Below are 20,957 nucleotides of genomic sequence, written 5' to 3'. Positions count from 1 at the left end.
CGAAATGGTCGCTTTTCTAATTAGACGATTAAGGTGAGTGAGTAAGTGAGGTGAACGAGGAGAAAGCCAATTACAGGATAGATTTACGGTTATTGGAAGGGACGTGATGTAGTGGAGAGAAAAGCGAAACTCATGGAGGAAAGGTATTCGAGGAATAATGGGATGTTCCGTTTCCGAGAAAATTAAATGAAGGATCTCATGATGCGAAGTTTAAAATGTTCAAATGCTGCAGGATTTTATCTTTTCAGGAACCGAGCGAGTTTAGGGAAGAAACCTTCATTTTCGTAATCAGAGCTCTATTGAATTCAAGATGAGGCATTTAGTACGAGCTTTGCATGCTAGTTTGTGATATAACTATATGTATTTATACAAACAATTTATAATATGATGTAAATTTAATTTAACAACTTAACAAGTAGAATAAAATTAAGGCGCTTCTTATAGATCGAACATCTGCATATTTTAAATTTTCAGAAAGATAAGACAAATCCAAAACATTTTTCTAAAAATATGGAAAACCCAAGAGCTTTAAAGGCTAATCCCCAAATAAGAGGCGCGACCAATAATCGGTTTTAGATAAAAGAAACTTCAAAGTCAAGAAAAACTTCATAAAACGTGTTACTCAGTAAGGAAATAAACTCGGAAATAAATAAACCAATCTGATAGTGCTAAATATCGATAAAGACGAGAACAGTTTCAAAACTTTCAGTTAAAACTCCTTTAATATCCGAACAATACTCTCTATCAATTATGCCGTAACCCTTTAAAAGCCATCACTTCTGTCAGTTATCCCTTCTGTTTTTGTGGGATCGATCAACAATACCATAAGGAACCCCTAGTATATAAAGTGCATTATATAGGAGGGTGTAAAATGGTTGAGGAGAAATTTAATTACAGTGGAACCGTTATCAAACGTCAAATTGGAAGTTAAGGAGCAAAAACATATAAATTCTCGAGGGCTTCTAAATGAAGGACATCAAGCATTATGTGTGAAGCAAAATAAAAGTTTGGATGTTTACTATATACCATGCAAAAAATTACGTATTACTGAAAGTGAGGAATTGAAACGAAACTACCATCCATTGCGTAAGTGAAATTGTTGAATCACTTTGATTACGTGTGTAAATAGTCTTCAAAAAAAGAGTCTACATTGATAAGTTTTCCAAAAAACAACACTTCACAGAAATGCCAACTGGTGAAAGTAATTAAATTACTAATACTCTATTTCTTGCAACTTTCATCTAAATTGATGTTTAAAAATAAACGTATCTGAGCACTTATTGATCTTCGCTCATTGAATTAGTTTTCCTTTTTATCGATCAAACGGTTGCAAATAATCAGAGCGTGCTGTGGGGAAGTACAGTTGGATCGTGACAGTTATATGTTAAAACACACTTCATTTACATCGGATTGCACCAACGATTTTTCTACATTTCTTCTCTTCTCCGGAAATTTGACACGTGATGACACTTCCGTCCGCTCGTTTTTTTCCATATGCTGACTAAGTTGCTCTACCATAAACAAACAAGGATGTCTGTGAACTAGAACCACCCTCGATGTTGTTGGCAACTTTGTCGTTTCAGAAAAATTAGATCTTCCATGAATAAATTAATTCGTTACAGTATGTTACTTTGTTGACGCTTATCTAATGGATTCCATGAAACTTTCTAAAGTGAGGCTGGGCATATATCGGCATTTGTGGTGTTGCGTATGCACTCATAAAATTTTCTGAGATTGGTATAAATACAGGAAGTAACATTTTGTAAAATCTTTTAACATTCTGAGTATCTTTAATAAGCGCTACATCCTCTTGCTATTCCAGTAAGCGCACAAAGTTCACGCAACGCGCTAACGCGGCCAGAATATCAACACACATCAGCAATACAAAAGTTCCAAACTCCAACCTCTCGTGTCACCAACCGTTTACATTTTGTTTATATGTACGGAAGGAAGCATCTGTCGATGCCATCATTACCCGATTTGTGGCAGAAGAACGTCATTAATAAAGCAGCACACCGACCAACACAAAAGTGTGTCGTTGAAGAGGAAGCACCTACTTTCTAATAAGTCATCTTTGAAATTGTGTACTTGGGGTCAAGTCACTGTCTGTTGCAATACCTTATGCACAATGTAATTAAAATTAATAAAATTAATTATTTCCTTCGTCTGTCGACTAATTTTGTAGAATCCCACGTGAATTGTTGCCGGGTTTACGGTATATGAACAAGGGAGAGCCGACAGGTGACAACAGACGTAACATAATGTAAGACACCAAGGGATGGAACGTGATTCAGATGCTGTTCCCCTTGTTATGCCGGAAATTAAGAAAAAAGATACTGGAGGGTGCCAGCAGGTTGGGTAGTGTAACAAGCGAATGACAACTGAGATTTAGATCGTTCCCGCAGAACAAGACTGCGAAAATTTGGGGTTACACGAAAATAGACACTTTTCAAAAAGTAACGAGGAAAAGAGAAACAATCGTCACGCTTGGCATGTCTAGACACGCCTACCGATATTTCTGTTTTGTTACTTCATCGAGTTTTTATCGTGAACTTTATTGTACTGTTTGTACAATTAAAGGTCTGTTTCAACATTCTTCTTTCTAAATGCAAAGAAGCTGATTTTGTCAGTTAAAATGAACACAGGTTCAAAGCTTTTGCTAGTCACTAAAACAATAGAGAGCAGTAAAACATTAATCATATAAATATTGAGGTAGACGAACAAGAAAAATTCATCGTTAGATTTATGATTCCTTACTTTTCCTTCCTAGTTCAGCAATTAACTCACTTTCACATGTCAGAATTCATTTGGCCAGTTTTGATTGTTTTAAAAAACAAATAATCACAGTAATCAATTACCGCGAACACAAATTTGTCAGTATCTAAATATACTTGACTCAAGTCTAGTCTTGTGAACATTAAGAAAACAGTTTTCGAATATATCAGATGTCTAAAAATAACGATTTCGATATAAACAAAAACGGAAACTTATTTTAAACGTGTTAAAACACTTTCTGCATTAAAGACTTCCCAACATTACGTAAACATCTTAAACCATCTAGCCATATTAATTTATTACCTGAAAATGGAACTTTATCGAGACGAATGTCACCTACTTTTACTTTTTTACTAGTATTAATTAAAATAACGAATGCAACTGATGTAACCATTAAACAGCTGCTATTTTTACAATTCAACTTGAATGTGTTAATAACAATAAATCAAATTAAGGCTATTTGTGTAGTTAACGGTTGTGCGCAACTTCGATAAAATTCCATCAAAAATCTTCATTCTTCGTTGTATGTAATTTAATTTCGTAACTGGTTGCACAAACTAGGAATTTAAAGGCAAGTCTCTTCACGACAATACAAAACCTTAAAGCCACAGTTTGTTTTTAGTTTTTGTAACATGCCATCAAGTGAAACTCATCTTGAGTTCCTTTTGAAATTTCAAGACAGACATTTGATTGGAGGCAATCTTTTGTTCATGTCAAGTAATTTGACGTTGTCAGAATTTTGTATGAGGTAATGAAAGAACTTCAAAGGGCTTAAAATGACCCCAACATCCACGCGTGATTTTCGGTTTGCTACATTTTATCTCATAAGTTCAAAGTGACAAAGATTTTTTTTAATTAAAGGCATGCTTTGGAATCGCAAATGTAAGTGGAAATAAATCTTTACCGAAAATCGTAATAAACAACGTTTCCATGTCAATTTATCCGCAGTAAAATTGAATTTCCCGGCCATTGTACTGTAAAAACTTTACCGTTCTGTCAACTTTACGTGTCAATTTGTCAAATTTACATGAGAGATTTTCACATTTTGTTTGTTTTTACGATTTCCTAAAAATTTTATACAAAACTCGTCAGTAAAATGTCTTCCTTCACTGGGAGCTTTAAAATACTCGACTCAAAAAGTACCTCGTATTGAACTAGCTGCTTTCAGTATTGTGCCATTTTTCTGACTTTTAAGTTTGCTGTCTTTTATGGCGATCCCTTTGACCTCTATAACCTTTTGCCATCCTGATAAGAGAGCATAGATAGACATAACTTTATCAAAATTATTTGAACTATATGAAGTCAGAAAAACCCTGCCTTAAATTCCGTGTTAGCAACTGCAAAAAAAACTGGCGCACAATAAAAGGTAATTTAATCGGTGAGATTTCCTTTTTTAACCGAATGCATTCTCTGCATTCTCGGTGTGAACTAAACATCAAAATAATATTTTTTACAAGATATCAAGTTTTATGTATAAAATATCCAATTTAGAAGATCATCTAGTTGGCCATCTGTGAATTTTTTATGCCCACAGATGGTAAGTGAAGTGATTTTTATAAAGCATTTAAGATCGCATTCATTTTCAATACCTATGCATTAACTTAATTCTTGCTTATTAACACTGATCATTAACATAGATTTAACTATCCAAAAATTATAGTCAGCAGACAAGCAATGATTTTATGTTAGTTCGGCACTAAACTTTAGACGACTTCAACTTAATTTACGCCAACGCAAACTTGTATTTATTTTGCAGCAATTCTAGCAAAATTCTGCTCAAAAGTTCACCCTGAAATCATTTTATTTTCAATTGTTTAATTTCAATACCAGAAGATCTAATAAACACAGTTCAGATAGACAGTGGAATTTGAAACACGTTGATTAGCTGTGGGCCATGTCAAGGCATCTCTTTAAAATTTGAACTTGATCGAGTTGTAAAAAGGTCACAGGGATATGTTAAACTTGACGGACAACAGGACTAGCAACCCATTTTAAATTAAACAGTCAATTCTGACGCCCTTTTTATTCCATCATGAATCATATCATTATAACCACTTGCACACATCACAAGCAAAAATATTAAAATAATTGTCGGTAGAATGTGTGGAAAAACTAAATGTAATCATAGCTGTGCGAATAAGATAAATTGATAGATGTTAAAGAAGAACATTCAGTTTTTCCAACTTTCCGCATTCCAATTTTTGTTGCCCACTGTAATGTAATCATAGATCTAAACAATCATATACTATGCATGTATGTGCTCCCACAGTCGTGTTGGCCTATTCTAAAAAAAAAACAAATAAGACCATGCTTTAAATTCCAAGAATGTTTCCACTCGAACTGCATCCTTGGTTATCATCCAAAATATGCGTATTTTTCTTCCTTAAATTAATAAACAGTTCCCATCCGTGTTATTGTTGCATTAATTATCAGTATGGAATACTTCTAATTATGTTTCTTCCAAACAAACAAGAAATCTTAGTATGTTTGATTATTGATTGTGTTCATCGGAATAGCCCAGTCGGCAATCAATTGTCTATTTAAACCATAACGAAACATAACCCATTGTATCTCCACGTAACTGCGGACCACCTGTCTGCTATTCTTGTTCCTCCGATAACATTCCAAAACCGAGGACCCTTTTAGCTATAAAAGCCCTAATCGCATCGCCTTTCACTTAAAATGGGGCTAACAAAAGGATGTCTATCGTTATGGACACTTCTTATCTTCCCAACAGCCCCGTTATCTCAATCTTACGCTTCCTCCATTTCGTCTCAGCTTTCATTCACTCGATAAGGGCTTCCCCATAGCAAAACCTACAATTTCACTAAACTCGTGCACGTTTTCTCCTTTTTACAGGTTTCTAGGTCGCGTTTCGTATTTTCATCTTCAGGGCCGTGTCAAAGCCGCTTCGTGGTCAAAATTTTGACATTTTGACACGAACTGATGCAATTATTGACTGTTGTGAACGGTACAAGTAATAATAACAGTCGAAGGTCGCGTTTCGCTCTCCTCAATTTCCAAATCAACATAATTACCATTAATTGAAGCGCAAAAGAAACAAAGGCTAGTTGAAGAAGCGTTAATTAATCGAACAAACGCCAAAAACACGTGATTATTTTATTTTTTTAATAAACAACAGAAATTTACGTCAATCTGTGAGAGCAAGCCAACTTGATACGGTCACACACTTCTATTGTTTCCCTTCTGTCAAACCTGAGCTAGAAAGGCGACGTGATTCGTAATAAAAATAGAGGTTTTACCCATGGTGGAGACTCCTAGGCTGCTATCCTAAATAATCCTAATCTCACAAGGTTGCAGGTTAAAACTTTTAATTGTTGTTCACGAGGTTAACTTGACACAAACACAAGAGTCACTCAAAACATGGGTTAGGAAAGCGTCGGAACGCCACTTTTAATAAAATCCTAACCAACAACACACCCGAACTAAACCTACAACAAACAAACGTGCAACAAACAACTCTGAGACGAGAATGAAATTCTCAAGCGGTCAGATACGCGACGGGAGCGCCATCCCGGGGAATGCAGGAACTATAGTGACACGAAAGAAGAAATTTTCGGAGGAAGTGAATGGCCCCACATTCCTGAAAAGAGAGCCAAAGAAACCTTACGAGATAAGTGGAGAGTATTTGACGGCAAAATAACGTGATTTTAAATAATCGTTACCCCTTTTTATGATATTTAAGGAGAAATACAAGATCACGAAGATAGCCGAGTATCTCCGCTCTGTGCGTGCAATGAGAAAACGTCACTCCCAGAAGTCGTAAAACAATTTAGGTTGTCAAATTGAATGTGCAGTGAACCCAAAACATGTTTGGAAATTTTGTATTTTGAATTAAAAATGTAAAAACTCGGCTTGGGCACTTTTTTATTTCATGGCAATTCCAAAAAGACTGGTTTTCCCTGCTTTTAATAACAATAATAAAGTTCATTTTTTATCTTTGCAAAAAATTGTAATAATAATATTGCTAGTGAGTGTTAATACCGTAATTACTGCATTATTATCGCCTGTTGCACAGTGGAAGCTGGAACTATTATATTCAACCTTGAATATTTACCAGAATCTCAGACAAACCTGATTGAAGTCAACACAATTCACTACAAATTAAAATTACAATCACAATCGGAAATTGTGGAAATGAAACAATTCATTGAAAATAAATTAGGGATGTGGCTTCAACTCGTATCAGTTCTGATGATACGTGCGTCATTCGCCCCCGATTCTTTCAATGGCGTCATTATAAGAAAATTTGCTGAAATGTTTCGTTTTTATTACACCATTCTATTTCATATTTTATTATTATTATTTACACAACGGTTAGTTAGAGTCTGGTATCACAATTAAGCGAAAAGAAGTATTTATAGAAGGTAAAGTTTAATTTAACTCGAGAGAGCAAAAATATCACATTTGTTTTAGTCTGCACCCGTACGAAATTTCCTAACTTTATTTTCATCCACAATTTCATGTCAATCTTCTCGTTACGACCACACTTCTAATTAAATCAAATCCATCTGCAGAGATATTAAAATATAATCCTGCCTGTAACGTAATGAATAAACAATAGCGGCTTCGCTTTGGCTAATCGAATATTTCGGAAGCGGCTATTTTGGGACAAGAACCCCGAGTCCAAGGGTCGAATCGATAATTTTCAAATAGACTAAAAGAACTCATCACTCCTGCTTAATTAATTGTAACAAGGCCACGATATTTATTTATTGAATAGAATTCAATTGTCTCTTATAGCTTTAGCTCTTATTGATCACTTGATCAGATTACACATTGTTAGTAGATATAGAATTCCTATATAACTAATAATAATAGTGAACTATTAATAAACCTTAAATAAAAGCAACTTCCACGAAACTACCCTGCTCGTTCCCGTCTGAACAGTTTGAAAACCAGATCAATATCAATTATTCGACGTTTGAGTCAACTTCAAGTTAAGTTTAAAAAGACTTGTCAACTAAAATCAATGAAAAGTTTAGTTGAAAAGTTTTACAAATTAGATATTTACAAATTTTACACAGAGTGGGGTAATTATTTTCAAAAACTATCAAAATTAAATATAAAATAAAAATATAATCTTCTTACTTTAGCTAAAATAACTAAGAAAAAAAATTCTAATCTCATTTAAATTAGCGTCATTTTAAGTTCACCAAGCACAAAAGACACAATTTAAAATTTATCTACCACAAACGCTGCTTCTTGGAAGAAAACTATATATTTCCGAATATTAATAAATAAAACGTTTGTTCTTATACAGGGTCCGGCAACACTTGTGTCCACCCCCAAAATCATCTTTAATTTTAAAGATAAAACTTTCAAAATTTGCATACGCTCACAGTAACAAAGCTCTAGAAGCTGACGCAAAAATTTGTTTTTTATCACTGATAGTTTTGGCGTCGCGACGCTTTGAAAATGTAATTTTTAGGTAATTGTGAGGGTTTGTGATATCAACAACTAATTTAATTTTTTTTCAATATAAATATGTTTAAAATATCTCAGTTATTATTTTAGATTCAATGCAAATTGTCTTCAAAAATTGAGAAAAAAATGCTGTTTTATCAAGTTAGTTTCCAATTTCATTACGTCAAAATTGGGAACTACGTTTACACCCATCTGTCAACATCTTTTGTCACAAATGACATCTATTCTTTCGCTCGCTTTAGATTGTAACAAAAGTCTTACTTGGTGAAATTGTCGCTTTGTCGATGTTAATTAACGATTTGTGGTGTCCATAAAGTGCAACATGCCCGTGTTAATCAAAATTAGCCTTTATAAAAGTGAATGAAGTGACTTGTGAAATTTTGGTGTAAACGTAGTTTGCCACTGCGCCGTCATAATTTTGAAAACTAACTTTATAAAGCAGCGTTTTTTTCGCAAATTTTAAACACAATTTGTATTTAATTGTTAAAAAAATTTGAATTCGCGAATATTTCCGCAAAAACTCAAAAATCGCTAAAAATTAGACTTCTTGGGCGTCGCGACGCTAAACAAACCGTGATAAAAAACAATTTTTTTGTCAGTTTCTAGTGCTTCGTCAACTGTGAGCGTATGCAAATTTTCAAAATTTTGTCTTTAAAATTGAAGACGATTTTGGGGGTGGACACAAGTGTTGCCGGACCCTGTATAGAAGCTCGATATGTATTAGCATTACATTGACATGATGTGAAACAAATGGTGTAGGTTACTTTTTTTAACACTTCTTGGACTATTTTCCTCACAATTAGCAATAAATTGTTGTTCCATTTCCAGGTTTAGCCTCGCCGCGTCGTTTCAAAATCATTGATCAACTGAGAATAATTTGCATTTTCAAAACTTGTATTGCAGCTATTGTAATCGGCAGATTGTGTTTAAAATTAGAGACAGATGAAGAAGCATTTGCAAAATCAATTAACACTTGGCCAACAAAAGGAGAAAAACAAGAAGCACGTAGTTTTCTATCAACAAATATTTACTACAATTTTTAACTTCAAGATGGTGAGAAGTTTCTGCAAATTGTATGCTACATTTATAGTATTTTGCAAACTGTAAATAGACTAGTTTGTTTGCAAAAACTCCATTTGAATAGTGTTACGCAACAAAGATCCAAACAGTGTCGTCTAAAAACGGAGATCACAGCTATTCAAGCCTTAATTTTACTGATTTTATAGTACGAAATTGCAGTAAACCTAATATAGTACTCTAGTAGCTTTAAGAATTTTAGGTCCACATGAGATGGTAACAGTTTTAATCGATTTAATAACGCGAAGAGGTACTTTTTTTTGTGGGTTGGATCTTTGTTGCACAACACCATTCATTTAACTGTAACAGTACTACTGATAGTGGAATATAATTATTTATTAATTACTGAAGAACTGAAAAACTAGAATTTCTTCAATGTTGGATTAGCTTGAGATTCTACTGATGCCAGTCTTTTCTGATTTAACATACAAAAAACAAAAACAGAAAAACGAGTGAAATAAACAAAACAATAAAGAAACGCTGTTTTAACTTAATTTCACAGACGTTTGCAACAATTACAAACAATCCCTGTTTTTTTTAGCAAGGAATAATATTAGCATTGAGACCGTAACGTTTCATAATCATAAAACAAGTTTAGCGTAAAATGTATTAAAAACTGTTACTAATTATCTAATGAAAGCTAAATTTTAAGCATAAAATGGTCCACTAAATCAGTGACACTGTCCCATAAAATCCTGTTGCAACAGTCTTAACTTAGGCACCTGCTATCGAATTCATTAAAACCAACAAAACAATAAACCATTTCATCACCTTAAAACCTGCTAATTGTTCTTTTCCAACAACTTTAGTTTTACTACAATCCCCACTGTATAAATAAACAAGAGAAGTTAAGCTAGACCACGCTACACTTTAAAAGTTCACATAAATAAATAATCACTCCCGTGTAGGTACCTGTATATTTATAAATATTTCAACTTTCATTAGACCACCTGTCCGACCAAAACTCGCATTCTCTGCTTCATAAAAATTGTATAGCAAAAACTAATCGTTGCCTAACAAGTTTCCTTTGTTTTCGTCCTACTTTTCGTGGCAAATATCAAGGATTTTACACACCGTTATCCTTTTAGGATCGTCTTAGGTGTGTACCAGTTAATTATAAAATCAAAAAATATACGCGGGTGGGTTTCCAACGGTGAAAACGTTGTAAACACTTGCGATTTTATTTGTTTTTCGAAAGGAAAGTAACTCACCTCGAACGAGGTAAAAACATGGAGCCGTCGATGAAGACAGAACCAGAAAGGAGGATGTACCAACATGTTGAAAGCTCCCCTGTGCTAAAAGAAATAAACACCAATTAGCTACATCGTTTTTTATGCATGTTTTGCTGAAAAAGAAGCATCTGATTTTGTAGGAGGTGTCTACAGCAGACTCTGTTTATAACGAAGATTTCGTTTGCGGTGACCACGTTAGGCCATAAACGTCATCGTCATAAATTTAAAATTTAAAAAACTGAAGATCATTACAACTGTATTTCGAAACACGTAGTTTAAACGGTTTTTGATGTTATTTGGATAAGAAGCCGAGCGTAAAATAAACATTTGATATTTGATAGAACTATTTGTTGTTGTATCTTTGTTTATTATTATGAGATATCCTAAAGAAGATAGAAGAAGAGCACCGAATATTAGATAGTTGCTTAATATTGGATACCACCCTAACTCAGTTTAGAAAAGCGAGCCATTAGTTACCACTATGTCATTGGCTGTGGTTTAACAAGATTTCAGGTCATAAACTCCTCGCACGTGTCAGTTTTTTAATATGGCGAAAATAAAAACACGAAAGTCTTTTGTCCTAATTTGAATATTTTGTTTGCGCGGGTTAAATACGTTTATTTATTATAAAATTTGAGTTATTGGGTAAGGAAATCATATTTAATGTTTGTTTTATAGTAAAAATCAATAAAAATTAATAATCTGGCATAATAAATATCGATTTTTTCCTCCGAAACAAAGTATGCTAAATCCCTAATATTGATACTTTGGGGCCCTCAATGTTAGATATGTAATATTAGGTAACCATGTAAATGAATGTTATACAAGATGTTTATAAATGTTTCTAGCATCAAGGGTAACTAAGAAATATCAAAGAAATTTGCCGCTCATTATAAAAGTGGGTTTAGATTTTTCAACTGACATTTGTAGTTAACCTCAATCATAAAGCAAAGTAAGTTTTGAAAAGAAAATCTTAATTAGTTGTGGTTTGAAACCTGAAAATCCAAAATTTGGACACAAAACCGTAACTGAAACGTCTTTGACGTAAGTAATATAAACAAACAAAAATAATTTTCAAGATAGTTATATTCACTATGAAAACAAAGCGGCAGGAATTCTGATGCTAAAAACATTTTTAAACACCTTCTATTAAAAGACGTCGTTGACTAGATTTTTATTAATTATAACTAATTTTCAATTACTTGTTCATTAAAAAACAATTAAACCTTTGAAATAAATAAATGAAAACAATATATTTTTTTTTATTTTCGAGTCCTTTTATTGAATATCCCATATTCGGATATTTGATACTCATTATTGGGTATCCAGTATTAGAAAACCTTTTATCAGAGCATCAAATTTATGACAAAATACATATTTGGCGATCAAATATAAAATCGGGTATTTTTTTGTAATTTTAGATCATGAAGTAATCATTTCAAACTCAATAAATAATAACTTAATTGATTCAATTTAAAAGCAAGTATTTTTAATATATATTTTTTAAAAGTATCCAATAATCGGTGCTCTTCCTCTTTTTAACTTTTATGTAAGAATAAGTAACTTCTTTTTTTTCCATATACTGATGATGCCCACTTACTAGTACAAAACGTCGTTGGCCTGATGTTTTTCATATCGAACCACTTTGCATAACGCCCGCAAAGCCGAATCCCTCAGTGTCTGTAGCGCCTCCAATCCGCTCAACCCGTAATAAATAACCTGCAGGTCTTGCAGGGATCTGCATGCCGGTGGCCTGGCGAGCGACCTAACAAACATTTGATCCCAGTCTGTCATGACACCGCACGATGGCGCCACCGTACCATTGCGCGGCGGCTCGTAGTTCGCGCTTCGTAACTTTACAACGTCCACTTTTTCGCGCATATATTTTTTGTTTTAAACACAGCACGGTTGATTTTTTATCACAGCATCCGGAATTATGACGTCACTGTGTCGTCACTACTATTTTTTTATTAACGTCCCACGGTTTTTCACTGCCACATATTCTCGAGCGGGGGACAGGATGGATGCAGATGGTTCAAGATATCCGGATTTTGAGCTTGTTGGGTTTCATTCTGGATGTTGCGCGAATGAAATCTGAAAAAATAAAATTTTTGTTGTTAAATACACAAATTTGGGAATTTGGTGAAAAAACATTGCATATAAAAAATAAAAATAAAACAAACAGAAGTGACTGGAAGAAGTAATTAATTTTTATTGAATACAACAACTGGAAGCTGGGTCTCCAATTTTATTGATCACGAACTAATCATTATCGTTATTTCCATTTACGACTAATAAATCTAAGCATAGAATTACGTGTATAATAAATCTAAACCTAGATTTACGAATAAAAATGCGCAATTTTGTGCTTATTACAAACTTCTATTGCGCTTCCATAAAGTAGTACACTTGCCATAATTAATCGACCCAAATAGCAGAAATAGTAAACGTAGAATGGAAGAGTATTTCTCCGTAATTGCATTACTTGTTGTCAGTTTTTGTGTGATATGAACATGAACCATTATTATAATTATACGTAACATAAGCTAATAAGGAAATGAGTTTATTTTATTTATGTTGGTTTATTATTTATTTATGTTCTGTTTAAGAGACATTTCGCTTATTTGCATCACGGCCTAGAATAACAATAACTTCTTGTAAAGTGATCATAATAATTATGTTGTCAAGTAGTTTACACATTGAATAACAAACACGTTAAGATAAAAACATTTTAAACTACAATAACAATAACAAACAAAGTGATAAAAGTATTTCGTACGGTATGATAGCACATACGCGAGCAAAAAAGTTTGGTCGTCATGTTCCTGATTTGACAATGGCAGTTTGACAACCAATATTTTTTGCACTACACTGGAGTTTTTGAATAAAAAGAAAAACACTGTCATGATAATTTTCCATTGTTCCTGTTGCAATTTTTTGTATACTAAATTAATAAATAAACATTTAAGACAATTTAAAGGTGCATCCATAACTTTGTGTTTCTTTAAATGTTCTTAAGCTCTTAATGAAAGTTTCAGTTAAACTTTTTTTTGGTAAACCACGAAACAACTCACCGGACTTTTTAGAAACATTTAGCAATATTTAAGAAATACGCAACAGAACTGCAAAAGTTGCGTGATATGGATGCCTCTTATCGCAATTTATCCAATGGAATGCGTTTATTTTTTAACTGAACCAAGCATAAAGTAAGGGGTAATTACAACGACATATCTTATGCCAATGTCAAGCAGCAACTTTTGATCAGGAAGTGATAAAATGGTAGATGTGAACTTGAAAGTTAAAATCTTTTATTCCTTTGAGATGATATCTTTGAAAACTTCTAAAACTAAATTTTCTTTGTGCAATTAGTGTTAACTCTTCAACGATTTTTGTATTATTTAAGAGTTTTCTTTATTAAAAATCAGTATTTAATAAAATTGTGAAAGTATCTGGAACGTTTATAAATGAGAAATGCAATTAATTTAAACTTGGAACAATTAAATGAATAAAATATCGAGAAATTAATTTCATTTTGACTATTTGCGACATTGCAAATCAAAATCTCTGTTTCTTACGTAGGTAGTTATTACATTAATTAAAAAGTAATGGTCGCAATAAATACATCTTTAAAACTCTCAAAATTCTTATTGAAAAATTCACTCCCAAACTCATTTTTTTTTTAATTAAAAAAAGCTCACTAATCATAAAAAACACAGAAATGGAAAGTTTTACTGAGAGACCTTTATAACGATTTTAATTATGTAATGTAAACACATAATCATGTTAATCTAAATAATGTGATTCGGTGCCATTCTCTAACAAAAAAATGAGGAAGTTAAGGTCTCCAAATGACACCTTTTTTGTATTAGGAACGACCCGAAATAAATGTAAATGTACAAGTTTCACAACCTAATAAAACGGTATTTTAACTTATTTCTGATAACAAACAAAATTAGCAGTTTCCATGCGAGGCAGTGTTAATTTGGTTTCACCTCAAAACTCCTCAAATCCCTGAAAATCCTATTTAATCATTATAAGCATTAACGAAATTAAACTCGAATGACTAACCCGACACCTACTCTCTTGCTCTACAACAACGCAATTTCCATTTTGATGCACTTGCAGGTGTGTTTACGACCTTTGCAAAGTTCTTCGTCATCCTCGATGAACTCCTTTCCGGTGATTGAAACCAGAAAGGAAATCGGATTTCCATATCGATTTGGTCTGGAATTTTTCCGGAAGTGTCAAATTCGAATTGTGAAGAGCCGGAGGGACTCTGCAGGAATGCGGCGATAACGGCATCGACTCGTTTTCGATGCTGGTGCTGGATGCAGAGACCTCATGCAATCACCGTCAAGTCGGTCAAACCATGCGTGATCAACGTTTGAAGTGAGATGATGGCACAGTATGGCCCTGACCTGGCACCTATTGCTCTTAATTAAAGATGCGGTAAGGAAAATTCGGGCGATGGTAATCAGAGCTTCAAAGTTAAATGAATTTGAGGTGAGATAACTGCTTCAGTGACTACCGGAGATGCTCTAAACATTGTACATAATTATAAAAGACTTCAAAGCGACGAGTTTTCGGCTTAAATAAAAATATTCTTTTTTGAATGAAAAGAGGATCTAATTGTAAGAATTCAAGTCGTTGTGTAAGCAGCGCACGCCCTGTTCCATGCCGACTGAATTTAAAGGGCTTCATAAATAGCATCCTTGACACTCTAACGCGAAATGAGTTCAAGGGCTTCACTTGTGGGATATCATATCATCCGTTATGTCTTGTAGGTATGTCTTATCTAAATCAAATAGTACACAATGACACCAAGAAAAAGAGAGAGCTATAACAAAAGATACCAAGATCGCCATCAATTTGCATTGTTTTCAAACCCCCACGATTTGCATATCACTGCTACGTTTTCGTAAGAGAACTACTGAAATACCAAGTTCCTGCAAGAACGAAATGTTCAATAAATACCGCCGACCATTTTAATCGGTGATCGAAACCTTGGTTTGTTGGATAATCAAATTGGTTTTACTTCCGGTGTCTGTTATCCGATAGATTTCCATTTGCAATTTCCTTTGGATGCTGAATATGCAAATCGGTTCGAGGCTGATGTGTTCTGCATCAGGTCGTGTTAAATGGAAGGAAAAATCGGTTGGGTGGACATAGCAGTTCATGGTGAACACGGCGAATTAAAGTAAAACACCTCCACTTTCATGAGTAGAACTTTCTCATTGGTATATTTTTGTCTGCAAAATATCAACAAAGACACAATTTAAATTCCAACGGCAATTACGACAAAGTGACGCCATCCTCAATGTGGTATTTCAGGTTATCTTTTGTTCTTAAAATACTTTACAATGTCACAATGCTAGAAACACATAAAGTTTAAAGTGTTCCGATTTTTGTGACTCGTTTTAGACGTTGCGTGTCTGAAATGTCTGTTCCAAATTATCGATCGACGAAAACAGGAAATCGTCAGGTTATGGTGTCGTGGTTAGGTATTTTTGGTGATGCAGAAATCTTCTTTGCTCAAATTGGAATAATTTATTATTCCTAACCAAGAGCGGAACAAAACTAGCTCTGATTTTTTACAATTTGAAATAAGTTTTTTGATTAATTTGTATGGTTTTTATTATGAAAGGTAAAATTCCTTAGATTTGATAGAGCTCTCTGAGTATACAGGGCCTTCTGATTACGAAACTGCAATCGGTTTTTCAAGATCAGCTCTAAATTTAGAAATAATGCCTACCTACTACTTTGGAGCCAAATTTGATAGATATCAGAAATTTAATTGGCTGTATGCCACGAAGAATACTGGACTGTTATCAGTATTCGAGGAGGTAAAACACTGAGTCAAGGTCAACTGTAAAACTCCAGGTAAAAATCACAGTGATTCAACTTTTGATTGTTGAATTTTTAGCAGCAAGTGTTAATTGAGAAAAAGATTTTAAATTGTCAAAATTGATTTAATAAGCATGTGTTTCGGACCAGTTTGAGAAAAAACCTTAATTTATTGAAAAAAATAAATTTTCAATTAAATTGCAGGGCAGTGTATAAATAACTTATCAAAAATGCAAGAATTGTACTTACATTTGTTATTAACTTTACTTGTAACTGATTCCTACCACATAACACAAAAATATGAATACAATATCCATTCACAAAACATACAAATCAAATTATATACCATAGATTTTTGGTAAATCAGAGTATACGTAGTGTTCAGCGAATTTCTAGACATTTTTTTCACTTTTTGTAGGTAAGAAAAAATTCAAATTCAGCAATCCGCGGAACACCTGTGTACCAACTTGACGACATACATCAATCGCATTGTCTTTGTGACTGTATTTTTCAAATTTCTTGTTAATGTCAGAATTGTTTATTTTATTTAAAAAGTGTTGAAGATACAGTTGATTCATCTCAATAAGGGATGATTTTGAAATAGTGGCGGAAAAAAATCACGGCTTCACGGAAATGCCTAGAAGACGTTTTCAGTAATTTTTATTAATTAATGCACAAAATAACCTTAACAACAACGCAGAGCATTTTGTTTGTTAATGATGCATCTACCTATGCATAGTAACCTTAGTAATAATTGACGTAGCATAAAAACTGGAATCAATTTCTTTTATTTTTTTCTTAAAACTGAGGCAGCAATTTAATGTAATGATGCAATGGAAATTTTTCCGCCTCTATTGCAAAATCACCCTGTATAGAAACTATGAATTTCTTTCTTTTTTCTTGCATAGAGTAAAATTCTGAAGGAATTTAAAACTTTAAAATTAAATTTTAAATAATTAATTTAAAATTAAAATTTGCCCATTTAATTACCGCTCTTGCCAACTGTCACGATTAGGATCCCTCTAGATCGTTTCTAATTTTAAAGATAAAAATTTGCAATTTTTATAGACTTTGGTGATCAAGCTCAGACGAAATAATTTGTTTTTGATTTATTAACGTTTGTTTAGCGTCGCGGAGCCTATGAAGTTTAATTTTCAGCGATTGCTAATTTATTTTGTTCAATATAAATGTCATAAAAATATCTCAAATATCTCAGATAAAACGCTGTTTTATCAAGTTAGTTTTGAAAATCTTGACGGGGCAGTTGTAAAATACGCTTACACCAAATTTCACTTCGATCCTTTGTTTGGTTTTCGCGTTATGAATATGAAAACTTACTTGATAAAACAGCATTTTTTCCTTAGATAACATAATTTTCATAAAATCTAAAATAACAAGTAAGATGTTTTTCACACATTTTTATTAAAAAAATATTAGCAATTGGGTGCACAAATCCTCACAAATCGGTAAAAATTACATTTTTAAAGTGTCGCGACGCTTAAACTACCAGTGATAAAAAACTATTTTTGCGTCAAATTCTAGGCGTTTGACAGATATGAGTGTATGCAAATTTTTATCTTTAGAATTAAAGATTACTTTGGGAGTGATCACAAGTGTTGCCAGACCCTGTATACAAGAATAATTAAGGAAAAAAAATTAATCGCACATTTAGATTTACATGCAGTAAAACCTCGATTATCCGTGCTTCTCGGGACCGGAGCCAGCACGGATATTCGAAAAACACGGTTAATCGAGTTGTTAAATAAACATACTTTTAAAGCAACAGAATTATTTAGAACGATTTTTTAATTCAAAATTTAAAAACTTTAACAAAATTCATCAATATCTTAACAATAACAATTTTGAATATTGAATAAAATTGAAACAATCAACTCTCTTATCAGACATAATTATTACATAAAAGTAACTATTTTGTAGTTAAAAAATCTGGTAACTAGGTACTTTCAGTAATTTCTTTTTTTGGTCCCAAAATTTTCTATGTCCCTTGAGTTTTCAGTTTCCTTAATTATGAAGGTTTACATTGCAAAAGAATTTATTTCAAGCATTTTTGTTAATGTTTGCAAACACTACTATTCAAAGACAAAAATTTTAATTCATAATTTTTTTTTGCTCTCTGCATTGACTCAAATCTCATGAAACTACACCTACCGTTACTCGTGAAATTCAAAATTTTACATTTTCTCATTGGAAGCAAAAGTCCGAAGTAGTTCGGTTTGTGTGTTATTTGTAATGCACGGATAATCGAGACACGGATAAACGAACGAGCACCCTTGCACGGATAATCCGCACTCGTATAATCGAGGTTCTACTGTATATTTAAAAATGGTGTATCTAACATTGTTTGCTTTTATTTGCAGTGAATGATGACCAATATGAAGAGTAGGCAATGGAAATCCAATATCGGATATGAAGGGTTCTACTGTATTTAATCTCTTGTTACTATAATAGCTCCTTCAAAACTGGGAAAATATTTAAATAGCAAAAAACTAGAGCTAATTTGGCAGGCCAGTCAATAAATTTTTAGACAATAAGGTCTAATTCACCAGAAATCAAGAAAAATGAAAAATTTTGTTGAGCTGTGTAATCTTAAATAAATATGTCTGTACATACCTCAACAAACTTTACAGATTTCCCATAAATAATTACAATAACAGAACTTTTTAGCTGGTATTTGGCTTCACTGATCTTTATTTCACCTAAGAATGTAATTCACAATTTACTTGGGTAAGCACGAAATTTTCTTTGTGTTTGGGTTTTCCTTTACTACGGTTTCTGTGCTTTTGTTTCTAATAAACAGGCACGTGCCAGTTTAATGCTGTTGAAAACCCTTCTATTTAATTCGTTGTAAAATTTTATCAACAGTCGTAGGAGTTTAACAATGCAATCAATAAACAATGACTAATAAACTGTATCAGTAAAAATGAAATTTGCAATAATAAAACTGTTAAAATGTCCTTCTTATGCAAACAAGACTTGTTGGTTAAATAAATTAGTTTCTCTATTGGCAACAAAGTAACTTTTAAGATAATTTGCCAATACTCATACAATTTAAAGAATTAAAATTATGTGGCTTTTTTCAAATGGTCTTGTTGTGCCTGTTTTCAATTAATTCTAATATGTATTTTAAATCATTTGTGAGCAGACTAAAAATAAACGTTACAAGATACAAGATAATCTCCACCTTACATCAAAGAAAAGCAAATTATCTTTTAAATTACATAAAGTAACATTACGAAAAATTGTACATTTAATTTTTTAGCCTGTTAATCTCACGCAAAATCAAAATCTGGCGATGTAAACACACAAAAAGTTAAGAAACAATGAGATTTGAACTCTTCCATTGTCATCATCCTTATAAACTGAGGAGAATGGTCAAATACCGCAGATTTGCTGAATTGGAAACTCTCATTAACTATGAATATTTTTTACTTTGTATTGTTCGCACATGTTTCTTAGCATGGTCAAAAGACAATTACTTTTTTTCTTATTTATCCCAAACTCATGTCTTCCTGTTTCTCAAAAGCGAAACTTGTTCAATTACTCCACCTACAACTAATTATCGTTCTTTCCTTTTGTTCCTAAAGCACCATAGTCATATTTTGGTATGGTGACTATATCTTCTGGAATTTTCGCATTGAATTTCTTACCGATGAGTTCGCTTTTAGTTAATCCAAGAGAAGAAATTCTTGATTGTTTCGTGTGGGTCTCGACTGCAGCGTTGCGTAGGCTAAGTAACCTTTCCAAAAAAACACCAGCCACTTTTCTGCTCTCAATAAAATCGAATGATAAATAGTTTAATAGAGAAATTAAAATTAATGAAATGTTCAACAGGTACAATCAACAGAGATAATGATCGAGTGGGGCGGGTAGCATTGACCTTGAATGCTAATTAAATTAGTAATTAAATGCAAGGAAAGTTGAAATTTTCTTCAATGTTAATAAACATAACGGTTACATAAGCAGCAATTCATTGTGATTGTGAGCTCGTTCTCTGGTCATCCATCATCGCGCAGACAACGAATTTTCATTCAGTTCGTACGAATTAATTTCTTTTTCTTAATTACGAGAGGTAATGATGTCTGCCACGAAGACTTAGAACATTCTCCAGGTGCTTAGACCTACGGCTTCGGCGGTGGCAATAGTTCAATGACTCCATTAGATGACAATATTCTAATTGCTTTCCATTTGTTCGTGCACCTACACATTGGGAACTTTTATTTCGTTATTGACTGATTGCAGAGGAAGCTGTCTTTCGCGTTTCCTGTGCACACGAGTGTATTATTTTCTTCAGCTTAGCGCAAATTGCTTTCAATTTTCACACGAGACCTCTAGTTTCAGTTCTCTAGTGAATTCCCGAAATTCTGCCAAAAACACCACTCGTGCATGATTTTCATGAAACTTTCACCTCTGCTAACGTAACGATTTTCATGGGTACTTAAACACAATGAACCTAAATGAGTACGAAAACGTCGAAAAGTCGGATTACCAAACAATGTCGCAATTGTCGATAGTCCATTGTGGAAAATAAGAGATAATTTTTATATCGTCTTGAACAGAAGC

The 20,957-nt window shown here is 33.1% G+C and overlaps 1 protein-coding gene across 8 annotated transcripts in view; it reads right to left on the bottom strand.

Moving 5' to 3' along the window:
- The window catches only part of PDZ-GEF (PDZ domain-containing guanine nucleotide exchange factor), a 42,321-nt gene that overhangs the window by 17,342 nt on the left and 4,022 nt on the right, over nt 1-20,957 (bottom strand). For 7 of the 8 annotated variants that reach the window (XM_088050340.1, XM_088050343.1, XM_088050346.1 and 4 more), the window contains exons 2-3: nt 12,133-12,626; nt 10,512-10,595 (exon numbers count right to left, since the gene is read on the bottom strand). In XM_088050340.1, the coding sequence (XP_087906466.1) occupies nt 10,512-10,595; nt 12,133-12,413 (365 nt within the window). In that variant the 5' untranslated portion in view covers nt 12,414-12,626. Of the gene's footprint in view, nt 1-6,038; nt 6,291-10,511; nt 10,596-12,132; nt 12,627-20,957 lie in introns of those variants that run through there. The other variant, XM_088050349.1, reaches the window with a different exon arrangement.

Source organism: Gnatocerus cornutus, chromosome 2 (assembly GCF_029298725.1).
Source record: "Gnatocerus cornutus isolate USDA-ARS CGAHR chromosome 2, icGnaCorn1.1, whole genome shotgun sequence".
NCBI lineage: Eukaryota > Metazoa > Arthropoda > Insecta > Coleoptera > Tenebrionidae > Gnatocerus > Gnatocerus cornutus.
The sequence above is the reverse complement of the archived record's forward strand: the minus strand, read 5'-3'. Positions and strand labels throughout refer to the sequence as shown.